Source organism: Amblyraja radiata, chromosome 11, assembly GCF_010909765.2.
Source record: "Amblyraja radiata isolate CabotCenter1 chromosome 11, sAmbRad1.1.pri, whole genome shotgun sequence".
Lineage (NCBI taxonomy): Eukaryota > Metazoa > Chordata > Chondrichthyes > Rajiformes > Rajidae > Amblyraja > Amblyraja radiata.
Genome location: NC_045966.1, coordinates 60,245,840 through 60,268,384, shown reverse-complemented (window position 1 = coordinate 60,268,384; position 22,545 = coordinate 60,245,840). Strand labels below are relative to the sequence as shown.

The window sequence follows — 22,545 nt, the reverse complement described above, 5'->3', positions numbered from 1 at the left end:
CTCTTGCCTGATGGAGAGGGAGGGAAGTGGCCGGAATGAGACTGGTCCGTGATTATGCTGCTTGCCTTGTCAAAGTATCGGGAAGTGCAGATGGAGTCAATAGAAGGGAAGTTGTTTGTGTGATCATGTGATCGTCTGAGAAACAGCGGTAGACAAAATTGCTGGAGAAACTCAGCAGGTGCATCAGCATCTATGGAGCAAAGGAAATAGGCAACGTTTCAGGCCGAAACCCTTCTTCTCCGAAGAATATCGGGACCATGTTTCCTGCCTCTAGCGTGTCCAAACCCTTAATAATCTTATATGTTTCAATAAGATACCCTCTCATCCTTCTAAACCCCAGAGTATACAAGCCCAGCCACTCCATTCTCTCAGCAATCAAGTTGCAAGGTTCTCAATCACCATTTTGTATTCTGATACCATGTAACTAAGTTCTTTATCTCCTTCCTGTACTACGTCTAATCATTGGTCTTCATCTGGCCCACCACAGTGGTGTCATCTGCAAACTTTTAGATGGAGTTAGAGCCAAATTTGGCCATACGCTCATAGAAACATAGAAACATAGAAAATAGATGCAGGAGTAGGCCATTCGGCCCTTCGAGCCTGCACCGCCATTCAATATGATCATGGCTGATCATCCAACTCAGTATCCTGTACCTGCCTTCTCTCCATACCCCCTGATCCCTTTAGCCACAAGGGCCACATCTAACTCCCTCTTAAATATAGCCAATGAACTGGCCTCAACTACCTTCTGCGGCAGAGAATTCCAGAGATTCACCACTCTCTGTGTGAAAAATGTTTTCCTCATCTCGGTCCTAAAAGATTTCCCCTTTATCCTTAAACTGTGACCCCTTGTTCTGGACTTCCCCAACATCGGGAACAATCTTCCTGCATCTAGCCTGTCCAACCCCTTAAGAATTTTGTACGTTTCTATAAGATCCCCCCTTAATCTTCTAAATTCTAGCGAGTACAAACCGAGTCTATCCAGTCTTTCTTCATATGAAAGTCGTGACATCCCAGTAATCAGTCTGGTGAACCTTCTCTGTACTCCCTCTATGGCAAGAATGTCTTTCCTCAGATTTGGAGACCAAAATTGTACGCAATACTCCAGGTGTGGTCTCACCAAGACCCTGTACAACTGCAGTAGAACCTCCCTGCTCCTATACTCAAATCCTTTTGCTATGAATGCTAACATACCATTCGCCTTCTTCACTGCCTGCTGGACCTGCATGCCTACTTTTAATGACTGGCGTACCATGACACCCAGGTCTCGTTGCATCTCCCCCTTTCCTAATCGGCCACCATTCAGATAATAATCTACATTCCTGTTTTTGCCACCAAAGTGGATAACCTCACATTTATCCACATTATACTGCATCTGCCATGCATTTGCCCACTCACCCAGCCTATCCAAGTCACTTTGCAGCCTCCTAGCATCATCCTCACAGCTAACACTGCCCCCCAGCTTCGTGTCATCCGCAAACTTGGAGATGTTGCATTCAATTCCCTCGTCCAAATCATTAATATATATTGTAAATAGCTGGGGTCCCAGAACTGAGCCTTGCGGTACCCCACTAGTCACTGCCTGCCATTGTGAAAAGGACCCATTTACTCCTACTCTTTGCTTCCTGTCTGCCAGCCAGTTCTCTATCCACATCAATACTGAACCCCCAATACCGTGTGCTTTAAGTTTGTATACTAATCTCTTATGTGGGACCTTGTCGAAAGCCTTCTGAAAGTCCAGATATAACACACCCACTTGTTCTCCCCTATCCACTCTACTAGTTACATCCTCGAAAAATTCTATAAGACTCGTCAGACATGATTTACCCTTCATAAATCCATGCTGACTTTGTCCAATGATTTCACCACTTTCCAAATGTGCTGCTATCCCATCTTTAATAACTGATTCTAGCAGTTTCCCCACTCATGAGCGTATAGAGAGTATAGCAGGGGACTGAGAATGCATCTTTGTGGGGCGCCGGGGTTGACAACTATTCTGGAGGTGGTGTTGTTATCTATGCTCACTGATTGGGGTCTGTTGGTCAGGAAGTCGAGGATCCAGTTGCAGAGGGGAGTGTTGACACCCAGTTCCATGAGTTTGGCGATGAGCTCGGTTGGGATAATGGTATTGAAAGCTATCGTCGATGCATGAGAGTCTGATGTCGGTGTCCTTCTTATGTAGGTGTTCCAGGGATGAGTGCAGGGCCGGGGGATGACACAGCTCTTAATCTTTTGTGGCGGTAGGTGAACCACAGTGGGTCTAGGCTGCTTGATAGGCTGGATTTAATGTGTGTCATAACCAGCCTCTCAAAGCACCTCATGATGGTGGGCGTCAAGGCACCTGGACGGTGGTCATTAAGTCATGAGATCTTGATTTTCTTCGGCACCAGGATGATAGTGGTCTTCATGAATCATTTGTGTACATCTGTACAGGTCGGCGTAGTTAGAGATGAAAGATGTCCAGGAACACTCCTACTAACTGTCCGCGCAGATCCTAAGAACTCCATCCAGGCAAGTATCTTCCCGTGTGTTCACTCTCAAGAAGGCACATATTACTTCAGCAATATCCTCTGGCTCTGCATAATTCATATCCCTCCATTCCCTGCATATTGATGTGCCAATCTAAAATGCCACTATCACATTTGCTTCCACCACTACTCCTGGCAGCACGTTCCAAGCTCTCTGTAAAAAAACTTGCCCAACATGTCTCCTTTGAACTTCATCCCCTCTGACTTTAAAGCAATTCTCTCTAGTTTTTGACATATCTACCCTGGGTCACACTATTCACAACCCTGTAATGGAATGAGACCACCATGAAATGATCCAAGGATGTGCTTAAAGGCTCCTTACAAAACACAACAGGCCTATGGACTCCAGACAATTCTGACCCTTAATCCTTCAAAGCAGGGATGGTATTGTGGACCTTGAGGCCAATGCATCAGGATCAAACAGAGAGTGGGCGGCATGGTGGAGTAGAGGTAGAGGAAGCGGTAGAACTACTGCCTTACAGCGCCGGAGACCCGGGTTCAATCCTGACTACGGCCGCTTGTCTGTACGGAGTTTTTACCTTCTCCCCGGGGTGGGAGATTTCAACCTTCACGTGGTCCACCCTGTTTCGACAAATGCAATCAACCCGACGTGCACAAACAAATGATCAAATAGAACAAGTTGACCTACAACTTTATGCTCAGCACGCCATACGCAAGAAGAAGGAGACGTTCTCTCCGTGACCTGCATGGGTTTTCTCCAAGATCTTCGGTTTCCTCCCACACTCCAAAGACATACAGGTTTGTAGGTTAATTGGCTTGGTATAAATGTAAATTGTCCCTAGTTTGTGTAAGATAGTGTTAATATGTGGGTATTGTTGGTCGGCGCAGACACGGTGGGCCAAAAAGCCTGTTTCTGCGCTGTATCTCTAAACTAAACTAAAGGTCATGCATGAGCATGGTGGGAGAGTGCCAACTCATGAACTATCCACCCTGCCATCTCAACATGAACTTCGTATTGGCTCCTTATGGAATAATTTAGCCATCCCATTATTCCATTCTTTATTCATAGCCCACAAAATTATTTTCTCCCGGTGCTTTTTTATTTCCTGAGAGTGAATTCTGTTTCCAGCATCCTAAAAGGAGTGAGTTCCAGATAAAAACTAATCTCTCTGAAAAATTATGTTCCTCAAACCGCTCCTATACTTTTCAGCCACCAGCTTGACTCTGTATCTCCTGGCCTCTGAATCAATAGTTGATGGGAACATGATCTCATACACCACGGTGATTGAATCTTCTCCCAACCAGCTTTGGCTCCTTGAAACATCCCGGCTTCAACATTCAAACCAAAGATAGACCCAAAAAGCTGGAGTAACTCAGCGGGTCGGACAGCATCTCTGGAGAAAAGGAATAGGTGACGTTTCGGGTCAAGACCCTTCTTCAGACTAAGAGTCAGGGGAAGGGAAACAAGAGATATACGTAGACAGTGATATGGAGAGATATAGAACAAATGAACAAAAGATATGCAAAAAAGTAATGATGATAAAGGAGACAGGCCATTGCTAGCTGTGGACTAGGTGACAATGAGTTGCAGACAATGAGACTCAACAAGACGACTTTGAAGCAAGTAAAATGACGTGGGGGACGGACGGAGAGAGAGGGTTGCAAAGGTTACTTGAAGTTGGAGAAATCAAACCTCAATGGAGGACACCCAGGGCAGAAAGGTCAGTGCTGTAATGGGAAGGGGAGTCAAAGTGTTTGGCAGCCGGGAGATCAGGTAGGCCCAGGCGGATTGAGTGAAGGTGTTCAGCGGAATGATAGTCTACGTTTGGTCTCGCCGATGTATAACAGTCCACACCTTGAACAACGGATATAGTAGATGAGGTTGGAGGAGGTGCAAGTGAACCTCTGCCTAACCTGAAAGGACTGTAGAGGTCCCTGGACATAGTCAAGAGAGGAGGTATAGGGATAGGTGTATCTCCTGCAGTTGCAGGGGAAAGTACCTGAGGAGGGGGTGGTTTGGGTGGGAAGGGATGACTTAACCAGGGAGTTGCGGAGGGAATGGTCATCATTCAAATCTTTGGGTATGAAATCCCTCATCGCTTCATAACACTGCCTCCCAAAGATGTGCGGCTTTGTATGTTAATTGGACTGTGTAGCGTAAAGAGTGATTGATGGTTGGCATGGACTCGGTGAGCTGCAGGGCCTGTTTCCTTGCTGTATCTTTCAATCAATTGAATGATGCTGCCTGGCCTGTTTCCAGCATTTTTTGTTGTTGTCATTGACAGACACATCCTTGCATGCCTCCATAAGCAAGTGTGTTATATTTGTTTTTTGTTGCCATTGCTCATGAGCTATTAAACCAAGGCTCTGATAGTTTATTCGCCAGCATGTTAAAACCCCATCCTTCAGCTTTGCGACTTACACACTGCTTCCAGCCGACAGCAATCAAGCAGCCCAGAGCATCACACAAACAAACCTCCCTTCTATTGACTCCATTTATACCTCACACTACCTCAGCAAGGCCAGCAGCATAATCAACGACGAGTCGCACCCTGGCTACTCCCTCTTCTCCCCTCTCCAAGCAGGCAAAAGGTATAGAAGTATGAAAACGCACACCTCCAGATTGAGGGACAGTTTCTTCCCGGCTATTATCAAGCAACTGAATCATCCTACCACAACCTGAGAGCAGTCCTGAACTGTAGAGAAATTACCATTGCGAATAGATAATACAATTGTAATCATGTGTTGTCTTTCTGCTGACTGGTTCGCACGCAACGAAAGCTTTTCATTGTACCTCAGTACACGTGACAATAAACTACACTGTGGATCGACTACAATGATGATTACATAATGACTACAGAATGTGCCCGTTGATATTTGGAAAAATACTGTTACCCAAGATACTCCTGCATCAGCCAGATTATTTAATAACAGAAACCAAATGGAAGCTTGGTTATTAATGTGTATTCAGAACATCTGCTGCCAACTCTATGGGCAATGGCAATATTTATAGAGTTTTGTTCTGAGTCCAGTGATATGGTAACGGCTGATTAATATAACCTTTAGCAAAATGACAACTTTGATAGCGACACACCCAGAATAAATCTACATAGCTGATTTAGGCTTCACGGAATGATTTATATCGTTGCCTTGCAGCTCCAGCAACATCTAATGCATGCAATAACGTCACAGGGAAGGTGTTCAAATTTGATATAGGTGCTTTAGACAAGGTGTGGAGGGGAAACACATGGGTGAAGAAGTGGTTTAGTTTAGTTTGGTTTAGTTTAGAGATCCAGCGCGGAAACAGGCCCTTCAGCCCACTGGGTCCGAGCTGGCCTGCGATCCCCGCACATTAACACTATCGTACACCCACTAGGGAAAATTTTTACATTTACCAAGCCAATTAACCTACAAACCTGTACGTCTTTGGAGTGTGGGAGGAAACCGAAGATCTCGGAGAAAACCCACACAAGATCACGGGGAGAACGCACAAACTCCATACAGACAACTCAAAGTCAGGATCGAACTGGGTCTCCAGTGCTGCATTCAGTGTAAGGCAGCAATTCTACCGCTGCGCCACTGTGACCGCCTGATTTAGAGATACAGTGTTCAGAGATACAGTGCGTCAACAGGCCCCTTCGGTCCACCGAGTTCGCACTGACCAGCTATCACCCCATACACTACCTACACAATAGGTACAATTTACAATATTTACCCAAGCCAAACAACCTACAAACCTGTACGTCTTTGAAATGTGGGAGGAAGCCGGAGCAGCCAGAGAAAACCCGCGCGGTCACGGGGAGAACGTACAAATTCTGTACAGAGAGCACCCGTAGTCAGGATGGAACCCGGGTCCCTGGCAGTGTAAGGCAGCAACTCTACCGCTGCGCCCATGTTCCGCCCTGGTGTGGAGTGGCGTGGGAAGGAAGGTATGATTTCACAGAACGCTGCCACAGGTTCCAAAATAATGTAGCTGGGCTGCAGCTGAGCCTGAGCTATGGCTCTTGAATTAAAAATGAATACATTGAGTGAGAAGAGGCTCTCAGCAGGAAAATAATTGTAATATGACAAAGCGACAGGGGAAAAACGGATAATAATCAGAAAAGGTGCTTTTTCTGAAACAACCACGCTTCTTTGAAGAATAGAATGCTGAGGGGTGACTTTATTTTGGTGTAGAAGATCATGAGGGGCATCGATAAAGTGAATGCTCTCAATCTTTCTCCCAGGGTAGGAGATTCCAAAACTAGAGGGTGTAGACTACGATGACAGGGGAGAGATTTCAGAGGGAGCCCGGGGGTGACGTTTTCACTAAGAGGGTATTCCGTATCTAGAATGAGCAGTCAGAGGAAACTATAGAAGTGGATGCAATAACAACATTTGAAACAGATATATGTGTATGAAGAGTTTAGAGGGCTATTGACTAAATTCAAATGGAGCTAGCCCAGTATGCCAAATTGGTCAGCATGGACAACGTGGGCTGAATGGCCTGTTTCCTTGCTATACAACTCTATGACTCTATATAGGATGCACGGTAATTAAAAGGGAGAGGAATGGTGCCAGCTTAGGAAAAGGAGAGGTGCAATGAGACCTGGGTGTGCTTGTACATCAGTCACTGAAAGTAAGTATGCAGGTACAACAGGCAATGAAGAAAGCTAATGGCATGTTGGCCTTCATAGCGAGAGGATTTGAATTTAGTAGCAAGGAGGTGCAGTTGTACCTGGTGAGAACGCACCTGGAGTATTGTGTGAAATTTTGGTCTCCTAATTTGAGGAAGGACATTATTGCTATTGAGGGAGTGCAACATAGGTTCACCAGGTTAATACCCGGGATGGTGGGACTGACAGATGATGAAAGAATGGGTTGACTGGGCTTGTATTCACTGGAATTTAGAAGGATGAGAGGATATCTTATAGAAACATATAACATTCTTATAGGATTGGACAGGCTAGGTGCAGGAAAATTGTTCCCATTGTTGGTGGATTCCAGAACCAGGGATCACAGTTTAAGAATAAGGGGTAGACCATTTAGATCTGAGATGAGGAAAAACTTCTTCAACCAGAGAGTTGTGAATCTGTGGAATTCTCTGCCACGGAAGGCAGTGGAGGCCAATTCTCTGGACATTTTCAAGTTAGATTTAGCTCTTTGGGCTAAAGGAATCAATGAATATGGGGGGAAAAGCAGGAACAGGGTGCTGATTTTAGATGATCAGCCATAGAAACATAGAAACATAGAAACATATAAAATAGGTGCAGGAGGAGGCCATTCGGCCCTTCGAGCCAGCACCACCATTCATTGTGATCATGGCTGATTGTCCCCAATCAATAACCCGTGCCTGCCTTCTCCCCATATCCCTTGATTCCACCAGCCCCAAGAGCTCCATCTAACTCTCTCTTAAATCCATCCAGTGATTTGGCCATGATTTGAATTCCACAAATTCACAACTCTCTGGGTGAAAATGTTTTTTCTCTCCTCAGTCTTAAATGGCCTCCCGTTTATTCTAAGACTGTGGCCATGGTCATATTGAACGGTCGAAGGGCCTAACGGCCTATTCCTACACCTATTTTTCTATGTTTCTATGTTTCTTGGAGAAATGTGAGATGCCTGTCTATAACATTAGAGCAGGAGGAGAGGTGGAAATGTGGAGTGTGATGTGTGACATGTTTGACTGGTGGAGTGTGATGCCCTGTAAACAGCATGGAAACAGGCCCTTCAGCCCAACTAGTTCGTGTTGACCAAGATGCCCCATCTAAGCTAGTCCCATTTGCCTGCATTATGTCCATATCACTCTAAACCTTTCCTATCCATGAACTCATTCAAATATCTTAAAAAAAAATGCTTTGTATCTGCCTCAACTACCTCCTCTGGCAGCTCATTTCATATACTGTATCCATCTGAGTGCAAAAGGCAACCCTCAGGTTCTTATTCAATCTTTCCCCTTAAACCCATGTCCTCTGTTTCTTGAATCCTCTACCCCGGGTACAAGACTGTGCATTCACCCTGTCTATTCCCCTCATGATCCTGTACACCCACAGTCTCCTGCACTCCAGGGAATCAACTCTGAGCCTGCCCAATCTCTCCCTATAGCTCAGGCTCCTGGCAACATCCTCATCAATCTTCTCTGCACTCTTTCCAGCTTAATCACATCCTGCCTATAGCAGGGTGACTAAAACTGAACACAATAATCCAAATGCAGCCTCACCAGCATCCTATACAGCAGTAACATAACAGACTCGAGTCTGAAGAAGGGTCTCGACCCAAAACGTTACCTATTCCTTTTCTCCAGAGATGGAGTCTGAACTGCTGTGTTACTCCAGCTTTATGTGTCTATCTTTGGTCCCAACTTCTATACTCAGTATCCTGAAGGCCAATGTACCATCCCATCTAACTGTACACCACTTTCAAGGAACTATCTACCGGCATTCTTAGATTCTTCCGTGCCCTACCATACACAGTGAAGGTCCTGACTACCCACAATTCAACACCACACTTATCTTTATTGAACTCCATTTGCCATTCATGAAGAACGACTCCACACACAATGACAGTGGCAGGATATAAGGAACCGATTGGCATGGTGTGACATGGCAGCCATTGCGCCCATGACAATACAACGGTTAGGAAAAAGATTGGAGTAAAGAAATCTAAAACATGTTAGGAAGAGGCAGAGAAAATAACTGCCTGCACAGCTGGTAGAGCTGCCTCCTCACAGTGCTGGAGACCCTGGTTCGATCCTAACCTCAGGTAAACTGCCAAATCTTGTAAAATCACAGTAGAGCTGTTGAAGATATTTAAAAATAAATGGTGATACTGAACACTTTGGTCCAACTCGGGACGATGGATCCTGGCCACTAGAAATAGAGAGTTTGGGACATCTGAAGAGATTTGGGAGAGCAGAAAGCTGAAAAGGAAGGCAAGAAGTTCTGCAGATACTGGCAACTGAGAGATAGGAATTACACAAGGAGAAAATTAAAAGAAATCTCTGAGATATTCACAATGGACAAAATGGATTTTATAATTATGTATGAAAAAAGGGTGCAGTCAGGAGCAATTTGAGCCACTGGGCAGTGGATAATGTTGAGATTTTGAGATGACAATGCTGAATGTTTGGTGTCAGTGGGGAAGGAAGAGTGCATCCAGGATACCCTGAAAACTGATATTAACTTGCCAAAATTAATAGCACTCATTAAAAAATGGCACAAATAAATGAAATATTCAGACAAGCACATGAATTGCAAATGCACAGAAGGTTGACTCGTGATGGAAAATGGAGCTGGTTTAAATTTGGGGTGGCACAGTGGTGCAGCTGATAGAGTTACTTCTTCACAGCGCCAGAGAACCGGGTTCGATCCTGAGCTCGGATGCTGTCTGTGCAGAGTTTGCACGTTCAGCCTGTGACTGCGTGGGCTTCCTCTCGGTGCTCCAGTCTCCTTCCACATCCCAACAATGAGCGGGTGTGTAGATTAATTGGCCTCTGTAAATTGCCCCTGGTGTGTCGGGAGCGGATGCAAAAATGGGATAACAGAGTACTCGTGTGAAGGGGGTGATCAGTGGTCAGCGTGGACCCAGTGGGCCGAAGGGCCTGTTTCCGTGCTGCATCTCTGAACAAAATAAACCTAAACTAAACTAATCTAAACTAAATGGGCGCTTGATGGATGGCACGGACTTAGAGAGAAGCAGTGTGAAAATACGCTCTTCGGGTCTATCAAGTCCATGCCAACTATCAATCACCAATTCTTTTGATAATCTTACTCTAACCCATTTTATTCTTCCCACATTCTTATTAGCTCCCCTACCACTCACATACATGCAATTTTACAGTTGCCAATTAACCTGCCACCCAGCACATTTTTGAAAGTGGGTGAAAACCAGAGGAAACTCACAGAGTCGCAGGGAGAGCGTGCAATCTCCACACAGACAGCACCCAACATCAGGACTGAACAATGGAGACATGGTGGGCTGAAGACACTTCCATGCTGAATGGCTCTGACTCTCATGAGAGAGGACAAGTTGCTCAGAAGGAAAATAAAGTCTCTCATTCTCAGTTCTGACAGTTTTGACCTGAAATGTTATCAGCCTCTCTTCTCCCAGATGCTGTTTGGTCTATTGAAAACATTGGTCTTTTGAAAACAGAAAAGATAGAATGGTACAAGATAGAAACACAGACAGATTATTGATGTCAATTTACAAGAATGGGACGTATCCTTAGTTTTATAATTAAGTGAGAATGCTGCCAATGAAGCAAATTATACAGTGGAATCCACATTCTTCCATTCCCTGTATAGTGACGTGCCTATCAAAAAGACTCTTCATCGCCATTATGTTATCTGCTTACACCACCGCCCCTGGCAGTTTGTTCCAGATACCCAATCTCTTCCTGTAAACAAACTCACGCACACCTCCTTTAAACTTTCTCCCACTCACCTTAAATCTACGGCCTCTAGCATTCGACATTCCACACTGGGAAAAGATTCTGACTGTCTACCCTATCTATATCTCTCATGATTTTATAAACTTCTAGCAGGTCTCCCTTCAGCCTCTGACTCTCCTCACATAACAATACAAGTTTGCTTCCAGCATTTTCTACTTTATTTCATGTTTCTAGCATCCAACGGATTGCTGTGCAGGGAGCCAGCATGAGCCTGATGGCTGAACGGCCTCCTGTTTTGTATTCTACAAGGTAGAGGAAGACAATTTGAGGTCAGCATTAGAGGAATGCACTGATTTCAGGCAGCTGTGGACTGGAGAACCTATGGGGATTGGCAAGGCCATGAATGGATTTCAAAGCAGAAACATACATTTTCAAAGCGAGGTGACCCTAGTCAGTGAGCACAGAAAGAATGAGTGTATATAGACACAGAATGAGGAGTAACTCAGTGGGGCAGGTAATATCTCTGGATAGGAGGAATGGGTGACATTTCGGGACTTCAGTCTGAAGAAGGGTCTCGACCTGAATCATCACCCATTCCTTCTCTCCTGAGATGCTGCCTGTCCCGCTGAGTTACTCCAGTGCTTTGTGTCTATCTACGGTGTAAACCAGCATCTGCAGTTCCTTCCAACACAAGAGCGAGTGTATGCTCTTTCTGGAAACTAGGATACATGTACAGGCAGCAAATAAATGTTCTCTGCTGTTGAAGTCTGGACAGGATTTTATTACCATTCTGCTCTAAACCATCCAGAAGCCTTGCTAACAACTGATGTCAGAAGCCATCCTGGGAGTTCTCTGATACTCCTCAGCAGCTCCTAATTCCAAAGATCTCTGAACCTCACAGAGTGCAAAATGAAATTATTTACTTTCAAGAACCGGCCTGGAGGTCAAGAATCCACCAGTGTTGCCAATGTTGTAGGTGTTAAGCAAATTTAAAGTTAACCTGTGTGACTCGTTTAAATTGTGATTTAATCAGCAGTCAGCTGGCATTTTGTAAAACCACATGCATGATTTTGAATTTGCATAAAGAAGAAACCTGACGATAATTAGTCAAAGCATGTCTACTTCACCCTAGCTCACAATCATCAGATGATTATATTTCAGGATCAAAGTGAGATAAAACCAACAACAAAATTAATTAACTATTCGCAATGTAAGTTGCTGTTATGTAAAGGACTGTAATTATTGATGCACATGCATCACAGCTCAATGTTGAAGGATACTTGGATTAACTTCAGATAAACCTGAAATATTAACTGTCTCACTCCCTCCACAGACGCTACACAGCATGGTGATTCTTTCCAGCATTTTTAATGTTTATAGCAAATTATAAATGAACAGAGTTCTTTTCCAATGCTTTAAAAGATACTCAAAAATCACTTAATTGCAAAAGCGGCAATAATCTGATTGTGTCATATTCACTAGCACCAGAGTGGTTGCTATATTCCAGCAGATGTACTGTATAAATAAGGAGGCAAATGAGTAAAAGTCACCAGGCAAATCCATAGTTAGGTTTTAAAACTTGGTCAATTAATGGTCAACATTTTAAAAGTTGGATTCTTCCAACCACAAGTTTTTGCCTCTGATTCAGCATGCCTTTTGATATCTTCTATTAGGTTTCCTTTGTCACCTGAATAACACTGTTGCCATCAACATATCCAAGTTAAGACACAAATGGTTGGAGTAACTCAGTGGGTCGGGCAGCATCTCTGGAGAACATGGATAGGGGACATCGTGGCGCAGCGGTAGAGTTGGTGCCTTACAGCGCCAGGGACCCGGGTTCCATCCTGACTAGGGGTGCTGTCTATTTTAAACAACTGCACTTGATGCCTGCTCCTCTATTCCCACCACTGCTCAGAGTCACAGAGTTAATGGAAGAGATTCCGCTGTAGTCTGCTTCATTGGCAGCATTCTCACTTAATTATACAACTAAGGCTACAAATCCCATTCTTGTAAATTGACCTCAATAATGAGGCTGGCACTCACAACAGAACATCTGAGCTCTCCACTACTAACAAAATGTGGCTGTAGTTTGTACACTGCCACAAATCCCCAAGGCTCCTTTGACAGTAGATCTACAACGTTTGCCACTTAGAAGAGCAAGGGAAGAGAGTGGATGGGGGCACAATCATCTCCAACTCATATAGTCCCCTCATTTGTCATTATCATAGGTTTTAGATAGTTGGGAACCCAGCAGAGTAATCCATGGCTTTCCGCAAATTACAGTTTGCCTTAAAAATAGTCCACTTATTTCTTCACTCAGTTTGCAATCAGTTAACCAATGCCCTATCCATAGTAAAACATATTTTCAATACCATATGTCCTTTCGGAGTGGCATAATCCTACATAAAAGGTCGGCACAGTGGTGCAGCAGTAGAGTTGCTGCCTCACAGCGCCAGAGTTCCGGGTTCGATCTGGACTATGGGTGCTGTCTCTACGGAGTTTGTACGTTCTCCCCGTGACTGCATGGGTTTTCCTCAGATGTTCCGGTTTCCTCCCACACTCCACACTTCAGTAAAAATTGGAAATTGCCCGAAGTGTATAGTGTGTGCTATTGTAATGGGGATGGCTGGTCGCCACGTGCTCTGTGGGCCCAAGGGCCTGTTTCTGCACTGTATCAATAAACTATAACTAAAGTAAAATAAAATAGAGCATTTCAACAAGTGCCTTTTGGGAATCAAAATACACTCCATTCATTGATAGCCACAACCTCTCTTACATAAAACTGTTTTAACTTTGACGAATCATGTAATTTATAAGTGTCCTGACACCACACAGGTAATACGAATCTTCTCCACCATTGATGCAGACCAGCTGACCTACATTTCCCATCTTCTTTTCAACAGGTCTGGGAGCAGAAGGTCAACATTGTGCGCTCCCTTGAGCAAGGTTCAATCGTGCGATGACATTTCATGGATGTTCTGATCATTGGCCGGCAACTCCACTTTCCTGCCTTTAACCAAAATTATTCCTCCTTGTTTCCGGTTCCCTTGGGAAATATCTTCACCGCATCAACCCCGTCATGCCCTTTCAAAATCTTATAGGTTTGATTAAATTGCCTCTCGGTCTTCTGAACTACAGACAGTTTCGGCACAAAGGTCTGAAGAATGGTCTCGACCCGAAACATCACCCATTCCTTCTCTCCAGAGATGCTGCCTGTCCCGCTGAGTTACTCCAGCATTTTGTGTCTATCTTAGGCACAATCTATTCAGCCTTTGCTCTTATGCCAACTCTTTCTTCCTGTGAATCACTCTACTGAACCCTCTTGCCATTGCCTCTAAAACAAACATAATTGCTTCTTAAATAAGGATGATACACTTCTTCAAATTATACTTCCTGTACACGTCTAAAAATGTTGTACACCTTTCCTCTGGCAATAAACATAAACATTCCATTTCACTTCCAAATTATTTGTTGTACCTACATGCCGACTTTTTTGTTTGAGTATACCCAGATCTTTCTGAATACTTGCCATCAGCAGTATTTCAAATCATATTAACTAAATAGGTGTCACCATTAAAAGGGCCGTACAAATGTAGATTCAGATGTCTACTGTTTAAAAAGGTGAAATCAAAGCAAATATCTCTAAACTGATGAACCAAAATAATACTGACCTACAGTAGCATTGAGAAGTTTCAACATGCCCAGATGAAACTCTATATTAATATACATGCCTTATATGGATTACATTAGGTGAAAGCTATCAAGTTCAGAATAGTTTAGAGATACAGCACGGAAACAGGCCCTTCGGCCCAGTGAGTCAGCACCAACCAGCGATCCCCACACTTTAACACTATCCTACACACACTAGGGACAATTTTTAAAAACATTTATAGCATGCCAATTAACCTACGTCTTTGGAGTGTGGGAGGAAACTGAAGATCTCGGAGAAAACCCAAGCAGGTCACGGGGAGAATGTACAAACACCATACAGACAGCACCCTTAGTCAGGATCAAACCCGGGTCTCTGACGCTGTAAGGCAGTAGCTCTACCGATACACCCACAAACTGCACCATGCAATTTCAACCTGGAACTTAGAAATGACTTTTGACCATGTATTTCCTAATGGTAGAACATTGGCCGTGTATTTCACTGTGAACAATAATTTCCAGGATCAGATTGGTTCCCTTTGGCTGAGTGTGCTGAGACACTGCACAAATAATATGCACTTTTGAAAAGGTGGATTCAGCAAAGTAATTTAATGAATAACATGAAAATATTTTGCTTTGGACAATGCTTTTAACGTAACTCGTTAACTTGTAACTTTTAAATGCTTGTAACTCGTCAGTCATTAAAGCGCACTGTAGATTTTTTATCAGTTATCATCACAATCATTCTATTGCGTTGACTACAGATGATTACAGGTAATAATAATGAAAATCAAAAGTGAAATTCATCACATTACAAAGGTGAGCACACTGCACAAAGGATAACTTCATTTATAATTAAGAAGATCGTCCACAGCCTGAATGACTAACCTGTGAATGATGTGCCTGTCCTGCAGATAGTCCAGAGCCAGAGCCAGCTCACAGATATAAAGTTTCACAGTTTCTTCCTTGAAGTGAACGTTCTGTTGCAGGTGATATCTGAGGTCTCCACCGAGAAGAAGGTCGACCACCATGAACATGTCCTCCTCATCTTGAAAGGAATACCTGAAAGATGGGGTATAAACTGCAATTACTGACATCTGCAGTACAGCAAACTGTTTAGAGCCCTATAGGTTTATGAGAAGACCTCAGAGAGTAAATACTGCGAAAATGTTCCAATGTATGTGGAAGTAGGAAAATCAGCACTATAAATGTAGACAAAAATGCTGGAGGACCTCAGCGGGTGAAGCAGCATCTATGGAGAGATTGTGGAACAGCATCCCTCTTCCCATCAGAACTGCCCCCTCCATCGACTCCTTTAAGTCGAGACTTAAAACTCATCTCTACTCCCAAGCCTTTTTTGGCGTCCTCTGAGCGAGGGCTTTATGTATGTAGTGATGTTTGTATTTAATCTATGAACCACTGTTGTTTGTTACACTATTCTTATACCAATGTAAAGCACTTTGGCCAACGGGAGTTGTTTTTTAAATGTGCTATATAAATAAAAATGACTTGACTTGACTTGAAGAAACGTCGCCTATTCCTTCTCTCCATCGATGCTGCCTCACCCGCTGAGTTCCTCCAACATTTTTGTCCACCTTCGATGTTTCCAGCATCTGCAATTCTTTCTTAAACAGCACTATGAATGTAATCGGATAAAGCTAATAGAGAATTATGGGTGGCACAGTAGCACAGTTGGTAGAATTGCTGCCTCACAGTGCCAGAGACCCAGGTTCAATCCTGACTCCAGGTGTTGTCTGTGTGTAGTTTGCACATTCTCTCTGTGACCGGGTTGGTTTCCGAGTGCTCCGGTTTCCTCTCACATTCCAAAGGCGTGCGGTTTTTGGCCTTAGTTACTGGGTAGGTTACTTGGCCTCTTTAAATTGCTCCGAGTGTGTGTGGAGTGGATGCGAAAGTGGAATAGCGTAGGATGAGTGTGAACTGGTGATCAATGTTTGGCATGGACAGGGTGGGCCGAAGGGCCTGTTTCCTTGTTATATCTCTAAACTAAATTCAGGCAAAACCTATTTGCCCAGAGTGTAGTTCAAAAGAGGAATTCACAAACCATGAGTTGAGTTTAGTAGCTCAAGTACATTCAAAGAAACACAAGGTCAGTGCACAAGGGAGAAACAAATAGATTTTGTTGGTAGAATTGATGAAGAGGTTGATACGAAAGCCAGCTGTAAGGAATGACCTAGTTCTCCGCATTAATCCCAAGTGGCATCCATCACAACCAAAGCTAAAAGTCATCTTGAAAAGAACTAGAGCTGCAACAAACAAACTAATGAGCCAATTAGACCACTTTGAAATAAGCAAAGCTAATTTCAGTTTGAAAGACAAAAAATTCAGCGGGTCAGGTAACATCTCCAGAGAACACTGATAGGTTTTGAGTCGGCAGTCACATTGGCGTAGCGGTAGAGTTGCTGCCTTACAGCAAAATACAGCGCCGGAGTTCCTGGTTCGATCCCCACTATGGGCGCTGTCTGTACGGAGTCTGTACGTTCTCCCCGTGACCTGTGTGGGTTTTCTCCGAGATCTTCGATTTCCTCCCACACTTCAAAGACGTACACGTTTGTAGGTTAATTGGCTTGATAAAAATGTAACAATTGTCTGGTATAAAATTGTCCAACTTCCTGGTGGACTCTTTACAAGGTACAAGGTACAAGGGATCCTTCTTCACACTGATTGCAGGGGAGCAAGGAGAGGCAGGACAGAGCGTGGCTGGTAATGGCAGGCGAGGGGGGGTTTTGATAGGCAAATTGTTGGACAAGGGCGAGAGATGAAAAGACAGATCACCAAGTGCTGGAGTAACTCAGCAGGTCCGGCAACATCTCTGGAGAACATAGTCACAAATCCACATTCTCCAGAGATGTTGCTTGACCTGAGTTGCTCCAGCACCTTGTTGCTTTTTATGTATTAACCAGCATCTGCAGTTCATTGTTTCTGAATGAAAAGACAGGTGTGAACCGTGAAAGGATAAAGAGATGCAAATTGTGAAACTCGAGAGGAGAAAAGTTGTGAACTGTGTAGCCATTGGAAGGGATGCAGGGAGGGTGAAGGGAGAGGTCCGTGCAAGGTCAGCCAGGTCCAGGGGAGGACAATGGAGAGGAGGGGGGGGGGAGCTAGGGGGAGGGGGTGGTCTTTGGGAAGAAAGAGAAGGGGGAAAGTACCAAAGAAAGGTAAAAATTGATGGAGTAACTCAGGGGGTCAGGCAGCACCTCTGAAAACCATTGATAGGTGATGTTCTGGATCTGGACCCTTCTTCAGACTGATTGTGGAGGAGGGGGAAGAGAGCTGGAAAAGAGAGGGCCAGAACAGGGTATGGCAGGCAACAGGTGAATACAAGTGAGGGGGGGGGCTTTGATTGGCAGATTGTTGGACAAAGGCCACAGATGAAAATCCCATAAAGGATTAAGTTGCGAATTGTGAATTTCAACGGTAGAGAAGTTGTGACTTGTATAGTACCAGAGAAAGACACAAATTCCCGGAGTGACTTCACCTTGCACAAGTTGAACTTTGATTATCCCATGGTCACAATCAGTTCCATCATTACAGAGTTCAGTTTCAAAAGTAATTAGCTGGTGTTAATGCATTGTGATTACTCTCTTTATAAACATGGGGAAAAGCACAGCCAGAAAATGCCCTCAGTGAGAAAGCTCGTCAAACTCTGTAGGCCTAAAGGGCCTGTCCGTCTTACACAATTTTTTTCGGCGACTTGCCGGCACCCATCATAGTCGCAGCAGGTCGCCGAAAATGTTCAAAATGTTGAAAATCCAGCGGCGACCAGAAAAAGGTATGATTCTTTGGGCAACTACTCACGACCATACAGGATTCACCCCGCGACATGTCTTGAGACAGGAGGTCCTTTCAAAACAACCTAAAGTGCATATCACCTCATGATCTTTTCGTTGGATTGTGGGATTAATGAATGAAAACTATTCCTTTGCAAAGATAAAAACAAGGTGTGAGTTGATAGAAAACAAGCACGCACACAACACCCACGCACACACATGCACAAAACATATATATACACACAAACACGCCCACACACACACAACACCCACGCACACACATGCACAAAACATATATATACACACAAACACGCCCACACACACACAAACATAATTTAGTACATACACACATTAGTACAACACACACAAACACAATTAAGTATACACACACAACATACTCTCACAAACACATGCACAGTACACATACGCACACACACTATCTTCACATAGGACTTGGTCAGTAAGTGTGGTATTAAGCACTCAAGAATATGAAATGAGCATAAATAATTTGGATTCTTTCACCTACCAATCTCACGTACCATCCTTTTCACTATCTGCATCAATTTTGTTTCCCAAGTAAAATTCTTCTCCGGTCTCCAGAAGATACTTGAGCAAAACCCTCCTACACTTACATTTAATTTTACCTCACCAGCTACTTTCCATTGGTGATATTGCTACAGACAGAACAGTAATAATGTTCTTCATCCCAGTTGACATCCCTGAATTATATAACTCGACTCCAGGTATTTATGCAGCTCCCGTTGGAATGTGCTAATTACCATGGTATCATCAGGTTTTACGAGCAATTTGTTCCACATAGTTTCCAATCTAGAAAAATGTATTCCCTTAATCTCAAACCTCATTTGATACTGGTTAATTTTGAATAAGTATTGAAATGTACTGAAACTGTTACGAATTTAAATGGATAATGTGTGAAATGACAAAAAGACAATCTGAAGTGCATTCACCATGATCTTAAATGATTGCAGAAGGCATATTTACTCAACAAAATTGTACCTTACTGTAATTTGGTTAATTATCTTAGCTGCAGAGATTGGCAATCAAACACAAGAGCTTGTCACCATGCCACTGGTGCCAATCCCATTGCAAAGTAGTGCACAAGAACTATTTGAACTGCATAAGGTAGTGATTAGTGATCAGACTGTGAATCTATTAATGGCAGGCAGGAGAAAAGATAAATGTGATCAAAAAATTGCAAAGATATATGAAATATATTTAGTGTCTATCTTGATTGTAAAGGATGCAACAGACATGAGAATTTTTAAGGCAGAGATAGATAAATACATTTTTGATTTGTGCCAGGGGTTATGGGGAGAAGACAGGAGAATGGGGTTAGGAGGGAGAGATAGATCAGCCATGATTGAATGGCGGAGTAGACTTGATGAGCCGAATGGCCTAATTCTGCTCCTATCAAATTCTGCTCCTATATGAAAGTAAACATGCAGGTACAGCAGGCAGTGAAGAAAGCATGTTGGCCTTCATAACAAGAGGATTTGAGTGTGGGAATAAAGAGGTCCTTCTGCAGTTCTATAGGGCCCTGGTGAGACCACATCTGGAGTATTGTGTGCAGTTTTGGTCTCTTAATTTCAGGAAGGACATCCTTGTGATTGAGGCAGTGCAGCGTAGGTTCATGAGGTTAATCCCCGGGATGGCGGGACTGTCATATGAGGAAAGATTAAAAAGACTGGGCATACAAACACTGGAATTTAGAAGGATGAGAGGGTATCTTATAGAAACATATAAAATTATAAAAAAGACTGGACAAGCTTGATGCAGGAAAAATGTTCCCAATGTTGGGCGAGTCCAGAACCAGGGGCCACAGTCGAAGAATAAAGAGGCCATTTAAAACTGAGATAAGAAAAAACTTTTTCACCCAGAGAGTTGTGAATTTGTGGAATTCTCTGCCACAGAAGGCAGTAGAGGCCAATTCACTGGATTAATTTAAAAGAGCATTATATAGAGCTCTAGGGGCTAGTGGAATCAAGGGATATGGGGAGAAAGCAGGCACGGGTTACTGATTGTGGATGATCAGCCATGATTACAATGAATGGCGGTGCTGGATCGAAGGGCCAAATGGCCTCCTCCTGCACCTATGTTTCTATGTTTCTGTCACTTATAACCTTATGACCTTAATTAAGAATGTAACGGCAGTAAGAAATTTAAAGCAATTAATATTAACGAGGAAATAATGCCAACTCTCCTGAATCTGATGCTCTGTATGATCAGGTTTAAAAAAAGTAGCTGCATAAAATATGGGAATGTGCATTTTGATCTCCCAGAATTTTCATGTGGATTAGAAATAGCAAATGTAAAAGCAACAAGTCAAACCAGGAGAGGAACGGCATGGAACTTAACATTGACATCTTCTGTGCGGGAAAATGTGAAAACATTTTATTTAAGATGTTATGAGTATAGATGCCATGAGTATAGAAGTTGCGAGGTCATTTTGCAGTAGTATAAGATGTTGATGAGACCGCATTTAGAATATTGTGTTCAGTTCTGGGCACCATGTTATAGGAAAGATATTGTTCAAGTTGAAAGGGTTCAGAAAATATTTACGAGGATGTTGCCAGAACTAGAGGGTGTGAGCTATAGGGAGAGGTTGAGTAGGCTGGGTCTCTATTCCATGGAGCGCAGGAGAATGAGAGGAGATCTTATAGAGGTGTACAAAATCATGAGAGGAATAGATCGGGTAGATGCACAGAGTCTTTTGTCCAAAGTAGGGGAATCGAGGACCAGAGGACATAGGCTCAAGGTGAAGGGGAAACGATGTAATAGGAATCCAAGGGGTAACTTTTTCACACAAAGGGTGGTGGGTGTATGGAACAAGCTGCCAGAGGAGGTAGCTGAGGCTGGGACTATCCCATCATTAAAGAGACAGTTAGACAGATAGGACAGGTTTGGAGGGATATGGACCAAGCGCAGGCAAGTGGGACTAGTGTAGCTGGGACATTGTTGGCTAGTGTGGGCAGGTTGGGCCGAAGGGCCTGTTTCCACACTGTATCACTCTATGACTCCATAACTCCATGTGATAAGCAGTCACATGAAGAAACATGATATGATTTGGCAGAGTCATCTCTACTTTATGAAAAGAAAATACTGTTTGATAAGTCCTTTAAAGCACTGGTGTTGTACCACGTACATCATCCATCACAAGACCGGTGCGTCACTGCAGGATCTCCTCAGGGCATTATCCATAGCCGAATCATCTTTGCTTGCTTATTCAATGACATTCCCTTCATCACAAGGCTTCACAATCTTTAATTGTATTCACAAATGCCCAACTCCTGACTTTATGATAGAGTAGTTTACTACAGTTTAGTGTAGAGATACAGCACGGAAACAGGCCTTTCAGCCCACCGATTACGTACCGACCAGCGATCTCCACACACTAACGCTATCCTACACACACTCGGGACAATTTACAATTTTTACCAAAGCCAATTAACTTACAAGCCTGTGCGTCTTTGGAATGTGGGAGGAAACCGGAGCGCCCGGGGAAAACCCACGCAGGTCACGGGGAGAACGCACAAACTCCGTACAGACAGCATTGAATCCAGGTCTCTGGAGCTGTAAGGCAGCAACTCTTTCGCTGTGCCACCTTGCCGTCCCACATATAGAGTGTGCTCCTCAAGGGTACATTGCCTTGGTGAATATAGACATAGAAACATAGAAAATAGGTGCAGGAGTAGGCCATTCGGCCCTTGGAGCCTGCACCGCCATTCAATATGATCATGGCTGATCATCCAACTCAGTATCCCATCCCTGCCTTCTCTCCATACCCCCTGATCCCTTTAGCCACAAGGGCCACATCTAACTCCCTCTTAAATATAGCCAATGAACTGGCCTCAATTACCCTCTGTGGCAGAGAATTCCAGAGATTCACCACTCTCTGTGTAAAAAAATAAATAAAAAAATAAATATATGCCTGTATTCCACACCATTCATTCATGTGATGAGGAGTGGCAGAAAACACAAGTAACCTCTAACAAGGAACCACATACCCTTTATATTCCACAGTTTTATCATCTTTAGACATTAGATACAGCACAGAAACTGGCCCTTCGGCCCACCGAGTCCATGCCGACCAATCTGCTCCTATCACTTATGATTTTATGATTAGCATGAACTCAGTGGGCAGATTGGCCTGGTCAGATTTAGGCCATTCGGCCCATCAAGTCTATTCCGCCTGATCTACTGTATCCCTCCTAACACCACTCTCCTGCCTTCT

At 43.7% G+C, this 22,545-nt stretch overlaps 1 protein-coding gene across 1 annotated transcript in view; it reads right to left on the bottom strand.

The window, feature by feature from the left end:
• The window catches only part of stk32a (serine/threonine kinase 32A), a 292,295-nt gene that overhangs the window by 120,893 nt on the left and 148,857 nt on the right, over nucleotides 1–22,545 (bottom strand). Inside the window, exon 4 of the mRNA XM_033029996.1 lies at nucleotides 15,394–15,567. Coding sequence (XP_032885887.1) covers nucleotides 15,394–15,567 — 174 coding nt within the window. The remainder of the gene's footprint in view (nucleotides 1–15,393; nucleotides 15,568–22,545) is intronic.